Here is a 17,769-nt window from a genome sequence, read left to right as displayed (position 1 = left end):
CTTGCAGACTGGCCTGAGGCGTGTACAGGCCGCGCTCCTCGCAGCAGCTATGGCACTTCCCAACGGGGCAAGTCCTTTTAAACTCAGGATCCTAACTTCAGGGCTAAAGCAGCAACCCCATCCTCTGTCCTGCTTCCCTCTTTCTCGTCCTGCTGACATTACAGCTGTGCTGGGGACCGTCCCTCCCACGTCCCCGAGGGCAGGCCTCTTCTGCTTTGTTCACTCCACCTGAGGTGCGGATGGATGGATAGGATAAAGGACGACGAGCACAGAGAGGTGCTCCAAGCACCGGGAAACGGCCCAGCCCGGCCCATCTCCCCTCTGCATGCACAGTGACACGACTGTGGCCCTGAAACATGTAGCCAAAGCTGAAAGGGAGATTACTGGGCACGCTGTCACCAAAGTCAGGACCAGCATTCCTCGTCACCATCACCAACACACGGCGTGTCTGGTTCAGAGCTGAGTTCCAGGCCGAGACTCTGCCCAGGCAGCACGTGTCCGTCACCACGAAGCCACACTGGAGCACGGCCCGTGGTGGCCTGGGGACCTCTGGTCCCCGAGGGGCAGAGGGGCACTCAGGCAGAGGAAACACCTCACGGAAACAAGCATTTTAACACATAAGGGACAACACATCCTTTTATAAAATATTTATTCTAAAAAAATCACACTGTACAAATTTAAAGATAGAACACTCTCAATGCTCATATTTATAAAATTGTGACCATAACAGGCTGGAGTTAACGAACAAACTTTCGTTGCTGCTGTCTCTTTTTAAATTAGGAGGAAAGAGTGATTTCTTTCAGGTACAATCATAGTAAACGTCTAAACAGCATCCAAAGAGCCAGGCGATAAAACGCGGCAGGCACCCAGCCGACGCCCCCAGCCGTTTTCTCCTGGGGGATCCACATCCGAGTGACGGGCCGGCGCCCCCCAGGGCCGCGAGGCTTGGCTGATCCACGGCAAACGCTCCGTGAGACTCCCAGAGCTGGGTACATACAGCATCCAAGTTTATGCTTCGAGAAAAACCAGCCCAATTGGTTCCTAATTTCCTGGTTTTCTAGCAAAGGGGTTTTCTGTACACTTGTTACAAAGGTCTGTACAAAAGCACGAAGCTCTGGGAGGTGTTACTGCTGCAGGCGTTAAAAACGGACAACAGGGAATTGCTTTCTACAGGTCGATCTGTACATTCACACTGAGGGAGGAATACGATAAAAAAAATTCACAAATTCCAGACCAGGGAATTCTGGTTTCTTAAAAGGTTATTTTAAAAGCTTAGACTAAGTTTCAGCTCTGCCACTTCCGATCGCCTCACCATCTCACAGTTCAGCTCCCCCTCTTTCGCACACGTGCTGTCAGGAAGGCGACTGCGACAGTACAGTGAGGACTTCTCTAAATAACACGAACGAGGCTGAGAGGCGTCTCAAAAGCCAGTGGGCTCAGGGCCCGAGGCGCCCTTCACATTCCAGGTGGGGGGCAGCCGCGGTCAGAGCCATGGGTGCCAGGCGGGGTCCATGCGGCACAGGTTGTCCAGGCTGTTCGCGGCGGCCACCAGGGTGTTCACTTTGCTCTCCCCGCCCTCGAACTGGGCGAGGTTGTGCAGGCGGGTCATGATGGCGGTGACAGCTTTCTGCACCAGGGACACCAGCTGCTGGCTGTCCATGTTCTCGGGCTGCCCCGCAGCCGAGAGAGGAGAGGAGGTGTCCTCCTGCGTTTTCTTGTGCCAAGCAATGATCTCGTCCCGAAGCACAGTTTTCAGGATGCCGTCCACCTGCGCGAGGAGAGAACGAAACAACCCGTGTGTAATGGAGAACCACCTGGAGGCGCAGCTGCCCAGCCAGACTGAGCTCGGCCACACGGGCCGCCGGGACCCAGGAAGCCGCAGCACAGGGCCAGGGCGCGTGCCCTGCAGATGCGCTGGGAAGCCACTTAGAGTGTAACTACTGCCTCCACGTGGAGCAGCGACCTTTTGAAATGTCCCAGTGCCAGGCACCGCATTGCTGTCTAGTCTTCAACAGAGCCAGTGCACACGCACCCAAGGGCACCTGCAGCCATCACGCTGCTGACTCTGGCGGCAGAGAACACTGCTGAGAACACTGCCTGACGCGGGAGAGCTGAGCCTGAGCTGGGAGGGGACCGTACCCCCGGGGAGGGGCTGCCCGTCCACGATCACATTTGGGGAACGCAGAGTGCTTTCATTTTAGGCACCAGGACTGTTTAGAAGTGACTTCAGACTAACACGTAGAGGGTTTTATCCTGCCTGACTTGGTGCCAGACAGAAGGTGTTTTGGGAAGAGAGTCCCATACAGAATGGTCTACGTTTTAGCTGAACTTGAAGGCATTCGCTACATTTAGGCTGTGAAGAAATTGGGGCCCAGAGTTTGGAGAAGGCCCAATTCTTTCCCATTTACATGAGCGCAGTCTATGCAAAGAGGAATGCAGGGTGTTGCTGCAAGGTGTAACAGGGCTTTAAAATGTGGAGAGCCTTTACAAAAGGAAAAACAAACAAATGGGACTACATCAGACTAAAAAGCTTCTGCAAGGCAAAGGAAACCATGAACAAAATGAAAAGACAACCCCTCAACCAGGAAAAATATTTGCAAACCATATATCTGACAAGAGGTTAATTTTCAAAATACATCACGAACTCATACAATTCAACAAGAAAAACGAACAACTGAATCAAAAATGGGCAGGGGATATAAACAGACGTTTTCCCAAAGAAGATAAACAGGTGATCAACAGGCACATGAAAGATATCATTATTATTAGGGAAATGCAAATCAAAACCACAATGAGATACCACCGCATGCCTATCGGAATGCCTATGGTTAAGAACACAAGAAATAGCAAGTGTTGGGGAGGGTGTGGAGAGAAGGGAGCCCTCACACGCTGCTGGTGGGAATGCAAACTGGTGCAGCCACTATGGAAAACAGTATGGAGTTCCCTCATAAAATTAAAAATAGAAATACCATATGACCCAGCTATGCCACTACTGGGTATCTATCCAAACAACTTGAAATCAACAATCCAAAGTGACCTATGCACCCCTATGTTCACTGCAGCACTATTCACAATAGCCAAGACTTGGAAGCAGCCCAAGTGCCCATCAACGGATGAATGGATAAAGAAGATGTGGTGTATACACACACAATGGAATACTACTCAGCCACAAAAAAGGTAAAATCATCTCATTTGCAACAACACGGATGGACCTTGAGGGTATTATGCTAAGTGAAATAAGCCAGACACAGAAAGTCAAATACTGTATGATTTCACTCATGTGTGGAAGAAAACAAACACATAGATATGGAGAACAGATTAGTGGTTTCCAGGGGTCGGGGGAGGGCAAAAGGGATAAAGGGCCATCTATGCATGGTGACAGGTAAGAACTAGACTATTGGTGGTGAGCACGATGCAGGCTACACAGAAACTGAAATATAATAATATACACCTGAAATGTACACAATTATAAGCCAATATGACCTCAAGAAGAAAAGCAAAAAGGAAAGCCTTCTTCATTCTTCCTAAAGTTTTAATTAACTCAAAAATTAACTAAACACCATTCTAAGGATTACTCTATGATTGTTTCCAGAAGTACAACACTTCTATCTAAACAAGAACTTCGTATTTCAAGCCTCGAGCCTCAAGCCAAAGTGGGTGACAGTGCGCTGCCACGCGCCGCCCTGGCGCACACACTCCTTACTCCAGAGGGAACGCAGAGGCTCTTTACTTTTACTTACCTTCAAAAAAGCATATATGCATGTAGACACTTTTCCCAAAAAGCATTCCCTGTTGAGGGATATGTGCAACTGAACATTAAAAACAGCAAGATGTGTGTGCAAACTCCCTGTTCACAGTTAAGAGTTTATTCAGGAATTTTAGAACTGTTCTGAGTAAATGTTTTTGGAAAGAAAGTGGTGTCTGAAGCCTTCTCTAGACACAAACTGCTTATCTGGGGAAAAAAAGAAAAAAAAGGAAAGGTACAACTGGTCTCATAAGTTAAAAGAAAAATAAAGTAATCTGTTCAGTCCCCACAGGTGGAGAGAGAATTATCTGGGAGGTGAAGGGACAGGCTCGGAGTCAGGGTGAACCGACCTGAGTCCTCAGCTGCATGGCCCCTGCCGTGCCCTCACCTTCCCCGGCCTCAGCCCCATCCGTCCAGCTGCTGGGAGAACCTGGTGAGAAGCCACTGAAGCAGCCGGCGCCGTGCCGGGCACAGCGCGGGGCTGGGAAACAGCAGGGTGGCCGATGTCCCGTCACTGCGGGCAGTGCCATCACACACCTTCACTGGCCCAGGGCATCCTGTCACATCTCACGTCACTGGAGTATAGTGAGTGTGTCACGTCATGTTCACTGAGGCCCTGTCACTACAGCCCTGGTTAAGACAGGTGCCATCCTACAGAGAACACTTCTGCCCTCGGAGAGAAGGAAGGTTTGCAAAACGGGAATGAAAGGCAGCTGCAGAATGGAATACACAAAGCTGACCGGTAATGGGAACATGGGGGGAAAATTACCCGACAGAGGCTCCCAGATTCCTTTTTGCAACATCCTCAACACTCCTGACAGAGGCCACTGGAAAACCCCCAAATGCATCAACTTTCACCGGATTGCAACGAGCAGCTCCTCTCCCTGCTTCCTCCCTCCCCGTCAGCAGGTCAGCAGTTCCCGGGGGCCCAGACGTGCCCCGAGTACGCCGGTCTGTGCCTCCCACAAGGCAACCTCGTGACCTACCTTGAAGTTGGGTTGCGCGAAGCACCGGGCCACAGCGATCATGGAGGCAGTGAGCGGGCCGGACACGCCGATGGTGGTCAGAAATTCAGAAATGTTTGGCGTGAGGCGGAAAGGGACAGGACGGTTGGCATCTAAGTCTCCAGTGGCGTCGTTTATATCAAATCGAAAGTAGGCAACGTTCAGTTTGCCCGTGTCCTGAATTTCAGAAGGAGACATTTCAGGAACTTACACAGCAGAACGCAGATGCCTAAAGAGGGGCTGGCTGCTCGCAGCCAATTACCTGAGCGATCTGCAGCATCTCGGGGTTGAGTCTGTTCAAGTGCAAGACGAACTCTGCAAAGCCGATGAGCGCGAGCTGGATGGTGAACATCTTCCGGAACGTCCAGTAGTCGGTGGCATTGGGGAACGTGTGCAGGGCCCACTCCTTGAGCATGCTGCGCGGCACCATGTTACTCTGCACTTCCTTGAGGATGTCTCGAAGGACCTGAAACGACGCACCCCCACATGACTCTTCCATCGACTTCACTTATTTTCTCCAAAAGGAAAACTCTCAAATTGTAATTTCTTGCTTACTTAACACAGTAGAGTACATTTTGTTGACAAATATATACGCGACGTCATTTGACTGCACGTGGGGATGCATGAGACTGGTTGGTCTCCCTGCGGGGTCCCATGTCTTGTGCTCAAAGCAACAACCGAGGCTGTCGGGATGAAAGCCTCCGTTGCAGGAGGGGCAGCACCTGTCTCACCAAGAATTCAGGTGAGTATGTGAACGCTGTGACTCGCTAACAGCAGAATATACCAGGCCAGTTCGCAAAAAGGACAGAACAGTTGGAGATCCACGCCACCACTTCGCATCTCAGACTACTGAAGACGAACGAGTCGTAAGCTCAGGGGGTTGGCGCAAATTAGACCAGATGTCACACTTTAAACTGAATTCTGTCCTGGAAGACTCACACGACTATTTCAAACATCGCAAATCGAGAGACGGCCTCATAAAAAGAGCTTATTGAGTTAACTTAGTTCCTGTGAGTCCAACTGGAAAAGGCACAGGGTCTACTCGGGGCTAAGCCCCAGCCACATGCTCTGACAACCACCGGCCCTGCGCAACCAGCACCATGCAGACCGCCAGCCACACCCCCAGTGCCGTTCACTTCCTCATCTGCAAAACGGACAGAAAAACTTATCGAATAGCAGAGTGAGGACTTCCAAAATCTGCTCTTCCATAAAAGCAACAAAAATACTGGCAAAAATCATCATGATAAACTTTTCCAGAACTCTGGAAATTAAACTAAATTTTGTAACAATCTGAGCAGCTCCCATCAAGAAAGAAGAGGCTCAGTCTTGGTGAGAACAGTGGGCTCTGGGGCAGTTTAATTGTCCTATTTCCATCCCTCTCCCCAGCTTCACAGCAGCCCCGAAAACCAACAGGCTCACCCCCAGACCCTGCAGCCTGGCCCACCTCAGGTCCCGCCCGCGCCCTGAGCACTGCCATCCGGGTGAAACGAGCACCCTGCAGGCTCCACCTTCCTAAGCAGAACTAAGTCCTCCAGGACCCAGACTACGGAAATGAATCCCTGGGGAATGGAGGCAAGTCACGGCCTCCAGCTCTGCGGCACCTCTCCTAGAAGCCGCGAGGCCCTCTTGGGAAGCACGGGGAGGACCACAGTGGCATCTGGGGAGCAGGCCAAAACAGCTGCATCTTGGTGATGCCCAGTCCCGGACGAAGCCTTCTCACCCAGCACCCACACCCGCCCTGCATTCCCCCTAGGGCAGGAACCGCGGGTGATGTGTACAGGCCAGAGGCACCCAGGACTCCCGGGGTGGGCACCGCGCTCCCACCCGAGGCAACCAAAACAGCTGAGCCTGATCTGTTTCCGGGTTTGCCACCATCTGTATTTCAGAAAGCTCAGACGGCAAGGAGACTGGGCCTTATCTAATGCCCTGCAGGAAACCAGCGACCGTGACTGTGAGTGGACACAGCCTCACCTCACTTAGACCAGGTTTGGCTGCCAAAGGACTTTGCCACAAAGTTATTGCTAAAACCCTAATTTCTTTTTTCTTTTCTTTTTTTCTTTTTAAAAGATTTTATTTTTCCTTTTTCTCCCCAAAGCCCCCTGGTACATAGTTGTATGTTTTAGTTGTGGGTCCTTCTAGTTGTGGCATGTGGGACGCCGCCTCAGCGTGGCCTGATGAGCAGTGCCATGTCCACGCCCAGGATCCGAACCCGCGAAACCCTGGGCCGCTGAAGCAGAGCGCATAAACTTAACCACTCGGCCACGGGGCAGCCCCCTAAAACCCTAATTTCTAACCTTCTTTGTAAGTGCAGGGGAAGGATTATGAACCTCTCCATGGCTGAAAGCCTTCCTCTCTGTCCCTTTATAACAAACAGTCTGCAGCAAACGTCACTTCACTGAAGTCCCTGGCCACCTTGTTTCTACCCGCTCACAAGTCCACTAAGCGGGAGAGGTACCTCCCAGCGCCCCGCTGCTGTTCTAAGCACTCGACATGGAAGCAGCCGCGTCTGCGGCCTCAGGCAGCGGCCGCCCTCCTGACCGGCCACCTCAGTACCTGGTGGCTGGCTTGGGTCCCTCGTGCCTGCACCGTGGCCAGTCTGTCGTAGTAGCGGGAGATGGGGTTGTCGTGCTCGATGCCCTTCTTGGCACAGCGCTGCTTGTAGATCTCCACGAGCGAAAGGGAAGAGGGGTTGTCTTCCACGAGGCGCATCTGTGGGGACACCGCCACAACTCGCGGCACTGGGGGCGGGGGGGAGAAACAGGGGGCAGAGTGAGAGCGGATAACCCCACGCCTGCACCCGACTTCGCCTCCAGGGACGTCTCGGGAGCAGAAGAAGCGCCCGCCGGGGTAGACCTGGCAGAACTCTGCTCGGGTGATGGAGCCTGAGCTGCCCACCGCCCCGTGCTGAGGACAGACGAACAGGAACTCTTCAGAAGGCGATTACAAAAAACGGAGACTCTCCCAACGGCACTGGGGCTGCTGGGCTGGCGAGCGGCAGCTGTCACCCTGCGTCTGCGCCAGCCGGTCTCAGGCCGCTGGTGTAACCGCCTGCATAGACTGAGTGTCGGCGTGGGGCACACACAGATGCTGCTGACTTTACTAATGAACCGAGTTAATTCGGTCTAATGTCAGTTAAACCACAGACACTGGCTCTGCCATGGCTTCAACCCATAAAGAAATTCCCGGGCATCTACCTGGACCTCTCTGTGGTGCTAACCAAGAGTTTGTGTCTTTGGGAGAAGCAAAGAACAATCTATTACCCGCAGCTGGGTCAACACTGTAGATCATGTTACAATAAAATGCACACAGCTTTCTACAGACTTATTTTAATCTACTTCTTATTTCAGGGGGATAATGAACTTAAGGGTAAGAGATTTCAGGTCAAAACGAGCTGGATCACACCTTAGCTACCAGAGGAAAGTTCCCTACAGGACTAGACAATATGCATTGCGATGGTCCCCTAACCTCCGGGACTAAATGTTAAGACGTTTTAACAACAGGTCTCTCCATGGGTGGATTATGGGCGTGCCATCTGTGCCTGTTACAGACGGATACAGGTCACTCACAGATCACCCACCACTCAGTACAGAAAGGCCTCACTCAGCGGTGGCTGGCTGCCACTTGACAACAATGTCTGTGGCCTTCACAGCGAGCCTCGCCTTTCACCCCAGGAAGGCGAGCTCAGGCAGCGCCACACACTGCAGGGTGAGGTTAGGAGTTCAGAGACCTCACCTAAAAACTGAGTGTGCTGTCGACACACCGTGACAAGCCCTCCGCTCCGCCCAGGTTTCGCCAGGGCATGGGAAGATTCCTAGGGACGTCAAGACACGCGCACGGGCCTCCTTTCTCAAACAAGTGCCCGAAGCACCTGTCTTGCAGCGAGGCGCCTAAAGGCCGGGGAGGCGCTCCCTCCAGGAGCAGGGGCCCTGTCTCTCGTTCCAGGCCTTCCCTGCTGGGTGTGGCCCAGGGCGTCCCTAGTCACTGACAGACAGCACCCATGAGAACCCCCCAAGGCTGACGTGTGCTGCCGGGTACCCCAAGTGCGGCTCTCGTACCTGTGAAAAATAAGTGCCTCTTCGTGGTCTCCTTTCTCTTCTCCAGACAGGGGTTCAGCAGACGGAGCAGCTGCAGCACACGCTCCTCCCTGCGTGACTCCGTCAGGCAGGCGTCGTTCATGACGAGGTACGGGTAGATCTTGCCATTGTGCCCGCGGATGTACAGCCTCCGGGCGGCGGTGTTGTGCTTCTGCACGATTTCCACCCTGGGCATAAACCTACCGAGACAGGCAAGCAGACACTCGCTCCTTGAGCCTCAATTTCCAATCCTTTTCTTTAAGAAAATGGAGCTTTACACAAACGGCAGTCAGAACGTCACGGAAAGACAGACTGTGTCGTTGCAGCAGTCTCGTGAATTTATTTACGCCCCACCTCGTTCTGACAAGGTCTACACAGGGGAATACCATCTCCCAGCACAAGAGAAGAGGTCGTGGCAAAGAAAGCAAAAGGCGGGAGAGCAGATGGCGCTGGGGCGTCACACGGCCACGCCACGGGTCCGACTCCAGTAGCAGAGGACGCGGTTCTGAGTTTACAGCGGCAAAGCCAGGAGTCCGGGACCAGGGTGTGAATGTGGGAGCAGGACAGTCCTGTCTGGCACCGGGCAGTGAGGAGCAGGTGCCCCAAGGAGCGAGATTTCACTCTCTCGCTGGGAGCCTCGGCCACCGACCAAGTCAGGGAGGATGGAGCGCTGGCAGGACACGAGTCGGATTTGGAGGAAAGGGAAACGGAATTCTGGACGTACAGAAAAGCAGAGCACCATGTCTGACTTAGAAACAAAAATCAGGGGCCGGCTCCGTGGCCGAGTGGTTAAGTTCGCGTGCTCCGCTGCAGTGGCCCAGGGTTCGGATCCTGGGCGCAGACATGGCACCGCTCATCAGGCCACGTTGAGGCAGCGTCCCACATCCCACAACTGGAAGGACCGGCAACTAAGATATACAACTGTGTATAGGGGAGGTTTGGGGAGATAAAGCAGGAAAAAAAAAAAAAAAAAAAAGATTGGCAACAATTGTTAGCTCAGGTGCCAATCCTTAAAAAAAAAAAAAGAGGAAGATTGGCAACAGTTGTTAGCCTAGGTGCCAGTCTTTGAAAAAAAAAAAAGAAACAAAAATCAGCACCTGACTATTTGTTAAGGGAAGCCTCTTCACAGCTCTTTCGACATTTCAAACGAGATGCAACACGCTCTAGTCAATTTTACAACCGTCCAATTCTCTTTTGAATATTGCAGGCTTTAAGAGCTTACAAAAGACTAGGAAACTTCTCATTTTGTCAGGTTCTATGAGGATTAGAAAAGGTTAGTTTGAAAGCAAAACCATCAGTTAGACCAGACCCTTTAAGGTGCTTGATTACGCAACACGCGAAGCAACCCCGTGTTCTCCCCTTTCAGGGAAAGGGGAGTACCGAGGGGCGAGGTACTGGCTGAAATGCAGCCGGGTCTGCCCTGCGGGCCCCTCAAGGGCTCTGTGTGCCCAGGGGGCAGGCCAGGCTCACTTACCGAGCAATCTTGATATAATAGTGTGTCGGCTTTGGCATCAGAAATTCCCCGGGAATTTCTACTTCAGCTGTCTGCGCTGAGAAATTGCTCAGAAAGCGGCACTTTTCTTCTATGAGGAAGAATTTTGGAAGTTGCTTGGTTTTAGCCTCCAGGATTTTGATCCACTTTTTCAGTTTAGAAATAAGATTATGCAGCTTCATGGATCCTGGAACGCTGAAGTCAAAATCTTCAAAATAAAACATGAGTAAACCATTTTTAGTCACCTGGGTTATTTCTAATTCACCACAAAATCACGGCTCAAGCACCCCCAGCTAGGAAGCGGCATGTTTTCTATGTAGCCTGGAGCACAACACCGAGTCCCCCCTGTTCTTTACAGGGTGAGCTGAGGCCTGAAGGACAAGAGAAGCCCTACTGGGTGTCTCCCCCGCGGTCCGAGACCAGAGGAACGGAAGCTCACCCCCAATCGCAACAGGCTCCTGTCAGGAAAGGATGGGGACTGCGGGGTCACGCAGGCCTCGGGAGCCCCCCGCATAAAGGGTGTCGGGAGCCCATGGCGCCAGGCCTGAGGAGCGACGCCTGATGGCGGCCCCGCCTCGGAGAGCAAGCACCACACCGAGAAACTAAGGCCCGTGTGTCAAAAGCCAACGCAATAATCAACCTGAAGGTAAAGGCGAGAACAAAAATATCCAGGAGAATACTAAACTATAAATCAGCTCATCAGAAGGAACTAAGGCAAGAAATCAAAATGACAAAAACGGAACACATGCAGTTTTTGCTTAAGCAATTAAATACCGATTACTGTAGATCTCAGATTCTAAGGTCAATCAGATTGAAAAGTCCTTCTCTGAAAGAACCTCAGTTCCTGCCCAGATTCACGCCAGTGGTAGAGGGGCTCTCAGCACCCAGCTCGCCCGGGTCTCACGGTCAGGATAAGCCCAACCATTTCTGTCTGAGACACAGACCCCATGGGAGCCACAGGGAGGCACTGTCCTCATGGTGACAAGGACCCATTATCCTGTGGCCAAATGAAATGTTGGCTCCGTGTTGCGGCAGAGGCACCTTCACACACGAGCTGAAGGTTGAGAAGGTGTGAGATCTCTCCTGCACTCATCCTGTGGATGACAAGGCTGCCCTGGAAGGCACAGGGCCCTGTCCAGACTCCTGTCCCCTCATCTCACCGCCTCGCTGGGGCAGAGCCTCCCACAGACTCAGCAAAGACCTGACCCACCCCAGGCCCCCTTCTCCAGGGCTGCTGCAGGTTAGACCGGAGCTAAACGCAGAAAATGACGGAGGGGTTACCAGCATTAATGTGGAACCAGGAACTGGTGAAGGCTGGTTCACCACCAACACAGGAGCCACCAGAGGGGACGTGGCCGTCCAAGCCCAAACCCATCCTCGCTCTTCCCAGCCATGACCTGGGGCGCTCCGTCAGATGCTACTTCACCTGCGCAGGTCAATCACGCATGCTCGCAACACACCAACCAACCCTCCACTGCGTGCGTCCCACCAAACGGCCCCTAAACAGAACCGCACCATCTGGGGCTCAACCCAAGAAGTGACCTAGTCCCAACGCTGGAGAAAAACCGGGCTGTCAGACCTACTGAAAGAAGACCTGGTGTACACGAAAGCCTGCACGCCGTGTTTCACGGGCAGGTGAAAAGAGTTTCAGGGTCATTCCCTGGTTAGGTGCCGACTAGAGCATACCCCCTTGGGAAGCTGACACTCGCTGTGTGGTTTGCACTTCCAAGCCCAGCTGGGGAAGGACAGCCCTGGTGACACTCCAGCTCACCCGCTCCTAGCCCTGTAACTTTAAGCACGTTTTACTTAACCCTCTGAGCCTCACTTTTTTCAGCCATGAAACAGGAACAGGACTGATGAACAGCACCAACCCGCGAGGATTAACTTCAACAAGGCAGCACGCACGGGGCACTCAGTATAACCTCTGGCTAGTCCGACAGGCCTGAGCATCGTGCCCAAGTATGAACTCAATGTATACGGTTGTGATCAGCTTTGTGAAAGTCAAGTTCCCGTGTTTTTTCAGGGCATTTACTGGTTTCCCTTTAACTTTAGCAGACTTCACATGAGGAGGTGCCTAGAGAGGCCACCAAGCACCGACACAAGAGGAGGTAGAACTCCGCCCACACTCCACAGCAGAGCCGCGACAGAGGCCACCCAGCGGGGACGCAGGCAGCTTCGTACAAGGGACCCTGCCTGCTCAACTCTGGATCAGGAAGGTGCCACCAAGCTCATGCCTGGTCTTTATGTAATGCCCTTTTTTTTGTTTTTTTGGTCACCTTTTATTTTGAAAGAAATACATTCACTGGTGTGCAAAGAAATGTACAGGGAGGGCCATACACCCCTTCCCAAACTAAGAAACTGGCACTGACTCAGATTTTCCCAGTTACACGTGCACTCTGCAAGTGCCTCTATGCAATGCCACACGGGCAGCACCGCAAAGCCAGCACCACAATCAAGATGCTCTCCTGTCCATCACCACAGATCCACGGGTTACCCCTTAGGGCCCCACCCCCTCCTCCCCTAATGCCTGGCCACCACTAATCCCTTCTCCATCTCTATTATGATGCTATTTCACCACCATTTCATAACTAACAATCACGCAGCAGGTGTCCTTTTGAGATTGGCTTTTGCACTCAGCATCATTTCTTGGAGGTTCATCCACATTGCTGTGTGTGGCAATAGTTAGCTCCTTTTATTTATTTCCTGTGGGTATCAAAGTACCACACTCTGTTCATCCATTCTCCTCTGAGAGGCATTTAGGTGGTTTCCAGTTTGGGGCTATTACAAATAAAGCGGCTTTATAAACATTCCTGTACTAGTTCCTGCACTGAATAAATCACTCCCTGGGGTCAAGTCAACGTGCTGTTTTGAACTTTCTTTCACCTCCTTACAGGTTTCTCATCAACAGCCAACACACGAAATGTTGCTCAAGCATGAGGTGCAACCCTCCCTGAAGTGCGGAGACGTCTCTCCTGGGCACAGACGACCGGCGGGCTGGAGAGCTCTGGGCTCAAGCAGCTGAAACGCGCCACAGTCTGAGCTCACAGCCGTCTTAAGTTTCAGTTTTTGTCACCTTTTTAACATCAAAATCCAGAGGCTCTGTCCCACCTCTAATTCTCTGTTTGATATAACGATCTGGATATTTTAAGATAATGACATGCTGAATATTGCTGTTTTAAGTAAAATAAACGGCTTCCATAAAACTTCCAGACTCCTACTTTTTCAAAGAAGGGTGTCACACCACACATCACGTTAACCTCACAAGCAAACAATCTAAGATGATGGAAGCCCTTGTGTAGAAGATACTGAGAGGGCGTGACTTATATTTTATTTCTCAAAGAATGCTTTGCTTTCCTCAAGGTGCCGGGTCATCGGTGGAAGGTGCTCAAGCTTAATGCTGACTCACACATCCAGAGAGGGAAACCCAGCGCCCAGGGCTGCCTGCAATGACAACGGGGCACACGCTATATTTCCAGTGGATTTAAAGTGAAGTCATGGTAACTGCAAAGCGTCCTTTGCAATTAGTGGGATAGATATTTTCTTTTACATTATTTCAATCTACTCTACATATGCACATTTTCAACTGTGTTCTCTGAGATATGAATTGTTAAAAGATACTTTAAATATATAAAATGTGAATAGTTTATTCTATGGTTTAATATATCAGTGAAGAAAATGTTTTAAAGACAGTTACAAAAGCAGTAATTAAGTTGAAATATTTCTTTTAGCTTTGGGACATTTTACCAGACAAATCTTGTTTTCACCTGATAATCACTCCTGTGCTGACACTCACGACATAAAAGCCTGTAAAAGCTACTCAGACTGAAGTCTGGGACCTGGTGCTCCTGGCGCAGAGCCCACCCCAGGCTCCTCTGCCAGAGGAACAGGGATGCACGCATACGTGGGAACGAATGCTCCGAGCCCCAGGGGACACGGCTGTGACTGTGTGTGCACTGGGGGACTAGGGTCCCATGTGACAGATGAAGACAGGCTAAGGGAGACTGGACCACTACCTCAGATCACCGAGCGAGTGGTGGAGCCAGACCCACGCTCCTGTGGTCTAGGGAAATGCGTGAACCAGAGCCAGGGATGCGTGAGGAAACAGTCTCCCCACCATTCAGCCTCCAGAATCCACCGCGAGTTTGAACTTTGTCACCCTGAGCCCTGAATGAGCCCCACTGCCTCACCTCACACTGTTGGGCTTTCCTATGAAAAACCAGTGGAAGGAAGATGGGACAGCAAGAGCGGGTTCGTTCTAAAACCATCCTGTTTCTAACCCTGGCCTGACACAGAGCCAGCGCTCTGACTCTTCACTCCAGAGCAGGACGTGTAGCCCCAGGCTGGTGAGCATCACAGTTTCCTTGTGACCTGGGTCGGCGTTTTAAACACAGTACAACCAGCTCACCCAGGACAGTGCTAATGAAAACGAACGAACACGATTAACTTAGCGGTTAAAGACAGAGGAGAATCAGTGGCTGGAACCTTCCCTCGCGCAGGAGGAGCAGAGCCAGACTCACCGGTCGTGAACTGGCCCTTCAGCTTCTGGAAGACGGGGTCCTGGGCGGTGGCCTGCGCCCGCCGGGCAAGAGACTCGGAGGCTGCGCTGGAGAACATGGTCGAGACGTTGGACACGTTCTCCAGGCCGACCCCGAACGTGCTCACCAATTTCTTGACGAAATTGAGCGTGTGGGGGGTAATCTTGGCATCGGACACAGCTCCGCTTTTCTCAAATGCAACAGAGTAACATTTCGCCAGGCCCTGCTGCAGCTGCCTTAGAACCTGGCGGAAACGAGACCACAGATAACTCACAAAACGGAGTTCGAGTCAAGCAATTGACCCACCAAAACCACATGTCCAGCACGTCCCCACCACCACCAGGGCTATTTCTGCGGCCGCCTGGCAAACAGTGGGTGTAAAATCAGCGTGTGCAGAATAGATGGAAAGCCTGTGCGCTCCACACCATGAGCTGCATTTGTAACAATGAGGAGTAAGTGTCCTGAACATTTGAAAAACCACAAAAACTGCTTTTTTGGTCACGCACATACCCTTCTGTTGATTACCCATGGAAACCCTTATTCTCAGCTTTGGTGTTACTGCTGCACGTCTGTGTGCACACACAAAACACACAGTAGTTGTAACGAGGGGCTCGGGGCAGTAAAGGCCAGCTACTCATCATCAGCTTGCGCAAACACCAAGGCAGGGCCCGGCTGCTGAAAAGATCGCTGGAGAACTAGCTCCCCGGAGTCACCTACATGCCACTCCTGCTCACACCCACCACCAATGCCTCGTCACCTGGGGTAGTGAGGTGATCGAGCAAAGCAAGCATGTGAAGGCCGGAAATGGCATTCTCAATTTCATCTTTTTCATGTGAAGTACTCTGCCGCAAATATTTAAGGCAGCACTAATGTGCAGACACCGACTATTTGCCCACTCCATCATTCAACAACAAACATATAAAGTGACCAGAGCGCTAATCTAAAGCTAACAGCCATGGAAGCACACAGTACATTTCTGAGATCATATCAAATACCTCTTCATGCCAGTTCTCTCTGAACCAGACCATCTGATCGACGATGCCTTCCAGGGAAGACAGGAGGGTTGGGTGGAGTTCTCGCTGCATGTGCATGATTCGGCTGCAACGCCACATTGGGGCTGTGGCTCTTATGGGCCCTGGATCTGATGCAGAATGGGACTGGTTACCCACTGAACTTGGCTGCTGCTGTCCAGAATCTGAGAGCAACACACACAACGCCAATGTCAGCGCAAAACTGACCGATGCGAGAGCTCGGTGCTCTAGAGGACCCACCGGCCAAAGGAACGCTGGTTCCTGCCGTGTGTTAACACACTGCGAGAAGGTGTGGGAAATGCCCTGGTCCTAAGGAGAGGTGCACGGAGAGGCCCGGAGAGCCCGCCTGTCTACACCCTGGCTTCAAATGGTTTGGTAAAATGCAACAAGCACACGTGTGGGGAGAGAAAGCCAACACGGCGCATGCCAACTGTGACCTGGGTCACAGTACTCGCCCTTCTTAACTGCATTCTAGGTCGGAACATTGTTAAAATGTTTGGAAAAAATATTTCACAACACATTCCCTGCATTGTGTGCTTGCTCAGAAAATGTAAAAGCAGACGATGAGCAAGTCTACACTTTTTCATCTAGGAAAGCCAAACCATGTGTGTAAGATGATATTTAAAAAAATACAGTTTCTTGCTGTATGAAAAATATGCTGTGAGCCCCTCATGCCCATTTTCCTAGCTTCAGCTCACTTAGAATAAAAAATCAGTTTTCAAATGACCAAACACAAATCTACCCGGGTAGACCCAGGAGGTCAGAGCCGAAATGTGCTGCGCAACCTCCTGACCCGCCCGGCTCAACAGCGGGTGATGCCAACACGGTCCAGTGGACGAAGACACCTGCTTACAAAGACTCTGGTCTCGCAGCATGAACGTGTGGGTATTAAAACCATTGTGAGGCAAACGGTGCTTTAACTGTTCATAAAGTGCCATGCTTAGTGGGTATCTGAAACCATTAAATAAGTTATTTCTTTACATACTAGGACTATTCAATATAGATTAAAAATCTTGCATTTTGAGTATGTTTTTACATCTGATAAGACTGATGTCTAAGCTGATTCCTCTGATAGCTGAAGACATTCCTTATAACCTAAATCACACGCACACAGTAACTGCCATCTATACTGCTTACCAGGATGCATTTATAACTAATCAGGCAAGTTAAACTTTACAGTTATCTACAGCTAAAACTTTCACCTTTTTTCTACTTATGGATCAAATCAGTCAGGTATATGAACACCCTATTACATCATGGCAGAGGAAAACCGTGGACCTGAGTCAGAGATCACGCTTTGCCTTTCAGCCCAGTGTCCTCTCGCTGGATAAAGACAAGACGAGCCCACAGGCTGGCAGTGAGCTGTGGGGCAGGCGTGCGTCCCCAGCAGTCAGGACACGGAACGCCCCACGGAGCGCCCCTCCATGCCTGGCCGCAGGCCCCCCGAGACGTACCGCTCTTGTAGCGCTCCCGCTGCTCTATTTTCAGGGTCAGGTACAGGGTCCGGATGGGAAAGTAGACTGCTTGGGGATACACTCGTCCGACCTGCTCAGAGAGACGGGGTAATGAAGAGCACTGCTCGCCAGTGCGCTCTCGATGAGGCCATGTGTCTTGAAAATAGTCAACGTCAATCATTAATGGGTGGCTGGTCTGCAGTTGAACCAAGGAAGTAAATACCGCACCACTGATCTAATTCATGAGGTCAGATTAAACCACAGGTAAAACACCTAGTTGAGCTTTAAAATACACAAGAAGGATCAATATGGTGCATTTCCTCGGTTCTGCCCAGGGACTGCTGATGACAGAGAAACCACTTTCATTTGATGCAGTAAATCTGAGGAAGACAAAATGCATCCGACCCTGGGTCTCACTTAGGCAAACGACAGGAA

General features: G+C 51.3%; 1 protein-coding gene and 1 long non-coding RNA gene across 23 annotated transcripts in view; one reads left to right on the top strand and one right to left on the bottom strand.

The window, feature by feature from the left end:
- Positions 1–632: 632 nt before the first annotated feature.
- The window catches only part of TRRAP (transformation/transcription domain associated protein), a 117,345-nt gene continuing 100,208 nt past the window's right edge, over positions 633–17,769 (bottom strand). For 15 of the 22 annotated variants that reach the window (XM_070567449.1, XM_070567455.1, XM_070567463.1 and 12 more), the window contains 9 exons: positions 17,335–17,425; positions 15,845–16,044; positions 14,832–15,093; positions 10,297–10,522; positions 8,805–9,022; positions 7,303–7,487; positions 5,012–5,215; positions 4,732–4,926; positions 633–1,768 (listed from right to left, as the gene is read on the bottom strand). In XM_070567449.1, coding sequence (XP_070423550.1) covers positions 1,484–1,768; positions 4,732–4,926; positions 5,012–5,215; positions 7,303–7,487; positions 8,805–9,022; positions 10,297–10,522; positions 14,832–15,093; positions 15,845–16,044; positions 17,335–17,425 — 1,866 coding nt within the window. In that variant the 3' untranslated portion in view covers positions 633–1,483. The remainder of the gene's footprint in view (positions 1,769–4,731; positions 4,927–5,011; positions 5,216–7,302; positions 7,488–8,804; positions 9,023–10,296; positions 10,523–14,831; positions 15,094–15,844; positions 16,045–17,334; positions 17,426–17,769) is intronic. The other 7 variants (XM_070567458.1, XM_070567464.1, XM_070567462.1 and 4 more) reach the window with 1 other exon arrangement.
- Positions 11,588–13,517, top strand: LOC139074831 (uncharacterized). The gene is made up of 3 exons (XR_011524681.1): positions 11,588–12,273; positions 12,367–12,530; positions 13,208–13,517. It is a non-coding gene; the product is annotated as an uncharacterized lncRNA (long non-coding RNA).

The sequence above is a fragment of the Equus przewalskii genome, chromosome 12 (genome assembly GCF_037783145.1).
Source record: "Equus przewalskii isolate Varuska chromosome 12, EquPr2, whole genome shotgun sequence".
In the NCBI taxonomy this organism is placed as follows: Eukaryota; Metazoa; Chordata; class Mammalia; order Perissodactyla; family Equidae; genus Equus; species Equus przewalskii.
The sequence above is the reverse complement of the archived record's forward strand: the minus strand, read 5'-3'. Positions and strand labels throughout refer to the sequence as shown.